The sequence below is a fragment of the Grammomys surdaster genome, unplaced genomic scaffold, assembly GCF_004785775.1.
Source record: "Grammomys surdaster isolate TR1022 unplaced genomic scaffold, NIH_TR_1.0 126048, whole genome shotgun sequence".
Lineage (NCBI taxonomy): Eukaryota > Metazoa > Chordata > Mammalia > Rodentia > Muridae > Grammomys > Grammomys surdaster.
Window position 1 is genome coordinate 2481169 of NW_021620860.1, and position 9910 is coordinate 2491078.

Genomic DNA, 9910 nt, shown 5'->3' on the forward strand with positions numbered 1-9910 from the left:
ACCAAAAAATAAAAAAACAAAATAAAAATTTCTTTTTTTTTTTTTTTTTTAAGATTTATTTATTTATTTATTATATGTAAGTACACTGTAGCTGTCTTCAGACACCCATATGAGGGCATCAGATCTCATTGTAGATGGTTGTGAGCCACCATGTGGTTGCTGGGATTTGAACTCATGACCTCTTGAAGAGCAGTCAGTGCTCTTAACCGCTGAGCCATCTCTCCAGCCCCCAAATAAAAATTTCTTAATGTAAACTGAGAGATGGCTCAGTGGTTAAAAGAGTGCTTGTCATTCTCCCACAGGACTAAGTTTGTTTTCTGACACCCAGCCCTGGGAAGTCTTAAAACCTCCTCTGATCCCGCTCTCCCTCTCCTTCTCCCTGCCCCCACCCCTCACAAATAGAAATAAATCTTTTTTTTTTTTTTTGTTTTTTTTGTTTTTGTTTTTCGAGACAGGGTTTCTCTGTATAGCCCTGACTGTCCTGGAACTCACTCTGTAGACCAGGCTGGCCTAGAACTCAGAAATCCGCCAGCCTCCACCTCCCAAGTGCTGGGATTAAAGGCGTGTCCCACCACCGCCCTGCAGAAATAAATCTTAAATGAAAAAGATTCTTCATAATAAACAAATGTCTCTGTAATACTAGTTAAGAGATAAACCCATGTAAAGAAGAAGAAGAAGAAGAAGAAGAAGAAGAAGAAGAAGAAGAAGAAGAAGAAGAAGAAGAAGAAGAAGAAGAAGCAGCAGCAGCAGCAGCTAGCTGTAGCCACCTGTTTTATTATATACATATATTCTAAGGAAAAGTCATAACAAAAGTATTTTATACCTAAATGACTATTATTGAGTCATTTCATGTGTTAGTGAAAGAATTAGAGTTAATATAGTTGTTCAATACTGAGATTCGTTTTGACACATCAGTATAGTGAGGTGTATTTAACAGTAAGTTTATGAATTCTTTTTTACATAATAAAGTACTAATTATAACACAAATTTTAAAAAAATATGCATGCACATATTCAAGTTGATGAATTATATGTTTAAAATAGTACAGGGCCAGGTGGTGGTAGTGCATACCTTTAATTCCAACACTCAGGAGGCACAGGCAGATGGAGCTCTTAGTTAAAGGCCAGCCTGGTCTATTGAATGAGTTCCCGGACAGCCAGGGCTATTCAGAGAAACCCTATCTCAAAACATAAAAAAAAATTAAAAAAGGAATAAATTTTAAAAGCTCTTTGAATTAAACACAGGAGCTTTTAGTTCACAAAATATTTCTTTGGAGAGAGATTAATTGAGAAAGTATAAAAATTGCATCCCAAAGCAGATTTTAGTGCCTTGGGAATAAAGTGAAGCTTGAAGAGAATTTCTGTTGGATGGGATGGAAGCTGGCACAGACCTTCAGAGTTTAGGAATGAGATCAGCGCTAGACTTGTTTTATTTTTTTTGAAACAAGGTGTCATGTAGTCCTGACTGGCCTCAAACACTGTGACCAAAGGTGACCTTAAACTTCTGTTTCCCCTAACTCCATCTCAAGTGCTGGGATTACAGGCACATCTGATAGGGTGCTTGGAATCAAACTTAAGGCTTTGTACATGATTGACATGCATTCTACCAACTGAGCTTCATCCCCACCCTCACATTAGACTTTCCTTAGGAACAATGGAAACTATACTCTAATAATAAATGATTGCTTGTTTCAAATACTAGGTGATTCTGATTTTCATCTTAGAATTCTGTAGTTAAATCATGAATTTGTGTGAGAGTATTAAAAGTTCCCGATAGCTGTCTGTAATTTCAGTTCTAGGGGATCGTAGTCTTTCTGACTTTCAGGGGTACCAGGCACACACACACAGACACACACACACACACACAGGCACATGCGCAAGAGAAATACCCATATACATAAAAATGAATGCTTTTTAAAGTGAATACAGTTATATAAGCAGGTGTTTAGAAATAAGAGTTAAAACCATTGGCTGATGGATACTCACGGAGAGTTAAGGGCACACTGGCTTGGACTCCATAAGCCTGGGGCTACTGTATCAGTTTAAAAATATGAACTGTTATTTGGTAAAACTAGAGTAATTTTAGGCTAGGCCTTGATGGCACAGGCCTTAAATCTCACCATTGGGGGCTGGAAGAGTGAGCAGCAAAGGTAAGAGGGCCTATTTGAATTTGAGGTCATTGTGGCCTACATAGTGAGCTCCTGGAGAGCCAAGACTACATAGAGAAATTTTGTTCAAAACAACAAACTGAAACCAAGAATTTATGTGCATGATGAGTGTTTTGCCTACATGTAAGTCTGCACACTAAATATGTGCCCGGTGCCAGAGGAAGCCAGAAGAGATGGACAGATTCCCTGGAACTGGGTTTACAGGTGGTTGTGTGCCATGTGAGGACTGGAAATCAAACCTGGGTCATTTGGAAGAGCTGCCAGTGATCTTTACCATTGAGCCATCACTCCAGCCTCCCAGGCCTAAAAAATGTGTATCATTAAGACTATATTCTCTGTTGACACTGTGACGGTGTTAGAAATTAATAGCAGAAGTTGTCATGGTGGTGCATATCTTTAATCCCAGCATTAAGGAGGCAGAGGCAAATGGATCTCTGGGAGTTGGAGGCCAACTAGTGAACTCCAGGACAGCCAGGACTACATAGAGAAACCGTGTCTCAAAACAACAACATCTTCAAAACTTATACACAAAACCAATAACAACAACCCCTCTCCCCAAAAATAGCACAAAAATTTTCTTTTCCACATATTTAGAATAATTGAGTGAAAACTTGTTAGGAAAGTTAAATTGGCAGAGTACTTGGTCAGGATGTGTCAGGCAGCCGGGCGGTGGTGGCGCACGCCTTTAATCCCAGCACTTGGGAGGCTGAGGCAGGTGGATTTCTGAGTTCGAGGCCAGCCTGGTCTACAGAGTGAGTTCCAGGACAGCCAGGGCTACACAGAGAAACCTTGTCTCAAAAAAACAAAACAAAACAAAACAAACAAAAAAGGATGTGTCAGGCAAAGTACAGCCCAGCACTGCAAATATCAATAGGGGAGAAGGCAGTTGGGTAAAGGTAGACATAATGGCATGGATTTGTAATCCTGGCTATTTAAGAGGTTGGAATGAGATAATTATTTGAGCCAAGGAGTTTAAGACCAGGTTGATTAACCTAGTAAGACTCTAAAATAAGAAACAAAAGCAAAGAACTAAGAAAACATTTAGAACTGAATAAGAAGTTTGCCACATATGGGATATAAGTAAAATACTATACAAGTAGGATATTTAGTTAAAAAGACTGACAGGACACAAAAGGATGTGGCTGTAGGTAGTGTTAAAACTTACTGTTATCCCCAAGGACTTGGATTCAGTCTCCATTGCCACTAAGAAGGAAGAAGAAAAGAAATGTAAGAAAAAAATGGCGTGCTACATACAAGAAGCCTAACAACCTGAGTTTGGTTTCTAGGACCCACATGGTAGAAGGATTTTTCCTGCGTGCATGTACACACACTCTTTCTCACACACAAAGTTTAAGAGCAGGAGTTGAGTAAAAATGGAGGGACGTGAATATTAAAATAGAGGCTAAGGAGATAGACAGGCCGAATGTCCCAAGTTGGAGTCATAGAACCCAGATAAAAAGACAGATGGAATTAGATGGGTCGTGGAGACGGGAGGATGGCTTTGAAGCTTGCCAGCCAGCTGTTCTGTAGTGCCATGAGCACCAGCCCATCCTGGGCAGCATAATACAATACAACAGTTGAGAAATAAAGGGCAAACCAAGGCCTGTGTCTCTGCTATACATATTCTGCTTTTTGGTTTGCTTCTTTGTTCACCGTAATAGGGATTGAACCCAGTGCCTCATACCTCATAAATTAGAGACTCCACCTCTAATTTATATCACCTGAGCCACTCTTTGTTTTTTGAGATAGGTCTTGGCTGTGTTCTTTTGGCTACTCTGGAACTTAATTTGTAAGCCAGGCAGGCTTTGAACTTGGCTCTGCCTTGAAATGCTAGGGGTTCTAGGTGCATGCTGCTTTGTCTTGCTCAGGTTTCTTGTGTGTTTGCTTTATTTTCTTTTGTTTGAGGCAGAGTCTATGTAGCTCTGGCTGGGCTAGAACATACTAAATAAATAGTCCACCATGTTGGCCTCAAACACAGAGATCCATCTGCTTCTCCTTCTTGAGTCCTGGGATTTAATTCCTATCCCCAACAACTTGGAATTGGACCTAAAGCTTATACATGTTAGACAAATGCCTTCATCACAGAGCCACATTTTCACACCCCTAGCCCTGTTTTATTTTATTTTGACACAGTCTTGCTTAGTTTTCAAATTCATGCTGTCTTGATAAAATTTTGTCTTGTCCTCCTCTTGGTTCACCCCTCAAAAGTGATGAGTTTCTTATGTATCGTTAGAAACTCTGTCACAGTTTTGTAGTCATTTATATATCCTGAATTTTTTTTTAAGTAATCTTATATGAATGTTTTCTTTGTATTCTTGTTTGTGCCTGGTGCCTGAATAGGCCAGAAGAAGGCTCAGATCTCCTATAACTGTAGTTACACACAGTTGTGGGCTGCTGTGTGAGCGCTGGGAGTCACATCTGGGTCCTTCTGTAGAGGAGCTTGTGCTCTTAATGCTAAGCTATCTCTCCGATTCCAGGCTACATCCTTTTTTTCCTGAGACAGAGCTTCTCTATGTAGCCCTGGCTGTCCTGGAACTCTGTAAACTAGGCTGGCCTCGAACTCATAAAGTTCTGCCTTCCTCTGCCTCCTGAACATTGGAATTAAAGGGCATGCACCACCACCACTAGATTAGGCTGCATCATTTTTGATAAATTCCTAAAACACATGATAAATGTTCAAAGCCATTTCAAATAATACCAGAGAAATTACATATATGTACTATACTATAAATCAGAATAGTGGTTTTTATCTACTTCATATTTTATTGGAAATTGTCTTTAAACCTATAACAGTTTATATAATTTTTGAGTTTTTTAAGTTAATAAAACAATTCTTTTTTTTTTTTTTTTTTATTTTTTTGAGACAGGGTTTCTCTGTGTAGCTCTGGCTGTCCTGGTGCTCACTCTGTAGACCAGGCTGGCCTCGAACTCAGAAATCCACCTGCCTTGGCCTTCCAAGTGCTGGGATTCAAGGCGTGCGCCACCATTGCCCAGCGAACAATTATTTTTTAAAAAAAGTGTTTGATGTCTGTGTGTGTCTCTGTATGTGCAGAGCCTGTAGAGGTCAGAAAGCTGGTGCAGAGTGACAGGAGGTTGTGAGCCTCGTGTGGGTGCTGGGAATCAAGCTCGGGTTCTCTGGACGAGCAGCCAGTCCTCGTAACTACTCATTCATCTTTCCAGCTGTAGCAAATTCTTTAGCTCATAAAAGTGACGACTCATAAAAATGCTAGAAAATCTGCAAGTGTGAGTGTGTTAAATTATTGAATATTGGGCCAACAAGATGTTCCAGTGAAGAATGGCATTTGCCATAGAAGTCTGATGACCTGAATCCAGTCCCTAGAACCTATGTAGAGGTAGAAGAAGAAAACTGATGCCATTTAAAAGAGAAAGGAATAAACAAAAAAAACCTACACCTGTGACCATTAATAATAATGGAATTTTAATTTTTAAGTTATTGAATATCTGTGATAATGTTTACTGGAAAATCATTGACTTCCACATTATACCAAAGTTTTCAGGATCATTTAGTCATTTTGCCTTAAATAAAGGTCTTGTCTTACAAATATCTGTGAATTTGGAAGAAATAAAGACAAACTAAATCTAAAGAAAAAGTTCTTTATCTTCTCAGAGCTTTATCAGATTATATCGTCTTGAGTGATAATGGAATAAATATTGAATGAACATACATAATCTTATGATATCTTCAGTAGCCTTTGCGTTTTGTCTCTTCAAACTTAACAATTGTACCAGTTACCAGATAGCTAAAGCATCTCTGATACTGGCATCATTCTGTAATACTATTGATAGCATTTTCCTTTTATAGAAATTGATTTTTAGGGCTGGAGAGATGGCTCAGCGGTTAAGAGCACTGACTGCTCTTCCAGAGGTCCTGAGTTCAAATCCCAGCAACCACATGGTGGCTCACAACCATCCGTAATGAGATTCGATGCCCTCTTCTGGTGTGTCTGAAGACAGCTACAGTGTACTCATAAATAAAATAAATAAATAAATCTTTTAAAAAAAAATTGATTTTTAGGGGCTGGAGAGATGGCTCAGCGGTTAAGAGCACTGACTGCTCTTTCAGAGGTCCTGAGTTCAAATTCCAGCAACCACATGGTGGCTCACAACCATCTGTAATGAGATCTGATGCCCTCTCATGGAGTGTCCAGTGTACTTACATATAATAAATAAATAAAAACCTTAAAAAAAAAAAGAGCACTGACTGCTCTTCCAGAGGTCCTGAGTTCAATTCCCAGCAACCACATGGTGGCTCACAACCATCTGTAATGGAATCTGATGCCCTCTTCAGGTGTGTCTGAAGGCAGCTACAGTATACTCGTCATATATATAAAATAAATAAATAAAACCTTTTTTTTAAAAAAAGGAAACTGATTTTTAGTTTTATAGCATTTAGTAAGCTTATTAAATTACTTCAAGAGATGTAGGTTTTGCAGTTACACTTTCCTAAACTTTCAGCATTTATGTTTTTTATGGATATTGTGATTATCTTAGTTGTTTAATTTCAATCATTATTTTATGGTTTGCTTCTTGTTGTTTTGGTTTTGGGTTTTGTTGTTGTTATTGTTGTTTTTGGAGAGAAGGTCTTATTTACAGCTCTGGCTGACCTAGAAGTCTCAATCATGGAGACCAGTCTGGCCTCAAACTCAAGAGAGATCTGCCCAAGTGCTGGGATTAAAGGTGTGAGCCACTTAACTAGTTTTATGTTCTTAAAGGTTTACCATCTAAACATAAGTAGGTTGGACATTGAAATTAAGTATCTAATTTGAGGAAACAATGTAGTTCCTTACGAATAAGTATAAAATTAAAGATCAACTGGCTGTTGGTTCATTATGGTGTTTGATAAATGAAATTTGTCAAAAAGTCCTTTTTTCTAGTCACCTTAAAATTCTGTTAATAGTAATGTTTTGTGATTAGTATTGTATAATGTGAAACTAATTTAATAATGATTTAAAAAATCTTTAACTTGTGTTTTGTTTGAATTTCAGGTAATTACCCTTTCCAATACTTTGTATTTTGTTTAGTAAGCCACTCTTTGGAAGTGGTCACTGTCAGTATCTTGTTATGGTTTGATGGCCTTGGAGATTTAAAACCAAGTAAAAGTGTAAGCAGCCTTTCTTATTTAGTTATGAGTTTTAAATCCACTTTTGTTCCAAGTAGGAAAAATTGAAAGTAGAATTCATTTACTATGAATATGAGTTATATTAGAAAACATCTTGACAGTGAAAGCATAGTGCCAATTTCATCTGTGAAATTGTAACATAAGATTCCATCAGACAGTTCCCACTAAGGGTAATGAATTTTAAAAATTATTGTATTTTCTTTGTAAAACCTTAATAATGTAAATGTATCTGCTTTTAAAAAAATAGTAAATTCCTATGGGAAATAGAGGATAAAACACTTAGATATTTTCTTACATTTTTGCATTAGTTGTTATTTTTTTGTATCCATCATTAATAATTATTATAGTCTCATAACTATGTTGATACTTACTGTCCTAGTAGTATGTCATTCTTGTTAAAAGAAAAAGTATTCCCTGGAGTTTGAGATACAGCTCAGTGGCAGAGAACCTTTTTAGCGTTATTCGTGATGCCCTAGGTTCATCCTAGCACACACCAGAGAATGTTCATTGTCCCTTGAGATGTCACAGATAAAGTGTCTGATTTATTCAGATGTCTTTTCAGTTGAGCTGCAGTTTAGCCATTAGTGTTGTTTGCAGCATGATTGCTTATGTGACACTGTTTTAGTACTTACTTTGCTATAGGAGTCTAAAATTCTGTCTTAAATAACTGTCAGAACCACTTAATGACACATGAGAAAATGAGTTTAGCCACATGGCAGACACACCTGTTTTTAAGTAGAAGCCATGCCTTTTGTCCTTTGCCTGTTGTTTAGATTTCCACTTGTGAGACTTTGAACCTTTCCAAAGAGCAAATTCAGTTTCAGGCATGAAATTTGACTTTAAGACTATATAAAAAGTTAATGTCAAAGGAGAAAAAAAATCAACAACATTGAATCAATGTCAGACATCATTACTTTTAGCATTTCAAACGGACAGTTTGGAATATCAGGATATGGTAGTCTGGTATGGTTGGCTAATCATTTTCCTCATGTCTTTAGAGTCACATACTCTAGATCTTATTATAAATAAATACATGGAAAAGATCAAGTCCAAAGTCAACATTTTTTTCCAAATATTTTGTGTGCTGTGACTTGATTTATAGGATGTACAATGGATTATTGTTTTGCCGTGCATCTGAGTTCAGCAAGTGAATACTAGTTATACTTATCTATATTCTGTTATTAAAAATTGTCCCCCCCCCTTTTTTTTGGCAGAAATCACACATATAGGGAAAACTGGTTTTGCTCTTAAAACAATAGGGTGTGTATTTTGGTTGCATTTGTGCTTAGCTTATTAGCTTTTCTCTCTAGTGCGCACACTCAGATGATTGAGTGAGCTGTATGCCTTACTTGATCAAATAATTGTTCTTCCCTATAATTCCTTATAAGAATATGTAGTCAGTGTTCTGTCTGGATCAAACAAGTATTATGTCTTTAGTGGTAAAGTAATTGGCTACATTTTTTGTCCTAAAGTTATTTTAAAAAGGCTAAAGACATGATGTAATTGGCCAAGAGCATGTTTTAGGTGAAATGGTCTTGCTGTTTACTATTCTCAGGACTTTCACTTAACATTTTAAGCCCTCTATACCAAAGCAGACAATACTTCCAACTTTATAAATATTTAGAAATATTTTTAGAATCCAATGCACAGGAACATATCAGAAATTTAATAATAAATGTTTCTCTCTTATTTTGTATTTATATATTGTGGTAATTTGAGACTTAGTGAAATAGTTTTCTAAGCAGTCCCTGTAAATAAAACTTAAAGGATTAGTTTGCTATTCATGTCAATCAGTATTCTCTCCAGTGCCAAAAAGAGTATTTGAGAAAGGAAATAAATGCTTTGAACATTGTAATAGCCTATTGAATATAGTGTCTTGAGGGCATATTTTGGTACCTGTATTAACATGTCAATAAAAAGATCTTTATTCATCTTCAATCACAGGTACAGGAACCTTAAAGATAGATTTTGTTGGAGAGCTGAATGACAAAATGAAAGGTTTCTACAGAAGTAGATACACCACCCCTGCCGGCGAGGTGCGCTATGCTGCTGTCACACAGTTTGAGGTATGTGTGGCTGTTGTCACAAATGCTATCCTTTGTTTTCTATTTTATTTTATCTTATTTTATTTTTTTGTTTTGTTTTTCAACACAGGTCTCCTATGTATGTATGTATCCCTAGAACATGCTTTATAGACAAGGCTGGCCTCAAACTCAAAGATCTACTTACCTCTGCCTCCTGAGTGCTGGGGTTAAAGGAGTGTGCCACCACACCTGGCCCTGGAATTTGTATTTTATATTTAGAACTATTTCTGTCTATATAAAGAAGATAAGTAGGGCTGTGGAGGTATGGGTAATTGTTTAACAGACTCTTCTGCTCTTTGAGATTTTGTACCTACAGAGGAGCTGACACTCTGGCCTTTCTCTGAGGGCACTTGCTCTTACTTGCATGCATATACACATACACTTGGAAATAAATCGTAAAAATAGAAACCTTTCAAAAAGGACAAGAGGGAATGAGGGATATAGCCTGGAGAATAATAGTATATTCATTTGTGTGTACATACCCAGGTAATGATAGTATATTCATGTGCGTGTACATAC

General features: G+C 37.2%; 1 protein-coding gene across 1 annotated transcript in view; it reads left to right on the forward strand.

The window, feature by feature from the left end:
- The window catches only part of Npepps (aminopeptidase puromycin sensitive), a 71362-nt gene that overhangs the window by 18701 nt on the left and 42751 nt on the right, over positions 1–9910 (forward strand). The window contains exon 4 of the mRNA XM_028754989.1: positions 9252–9373. Coding sequence (XP_028610822.1) covers positions 9252–9373 — 122 coding nt within the window. The remainder of the gene's footprint in view (positions 1–9251; positions 9374–9910) is intronic.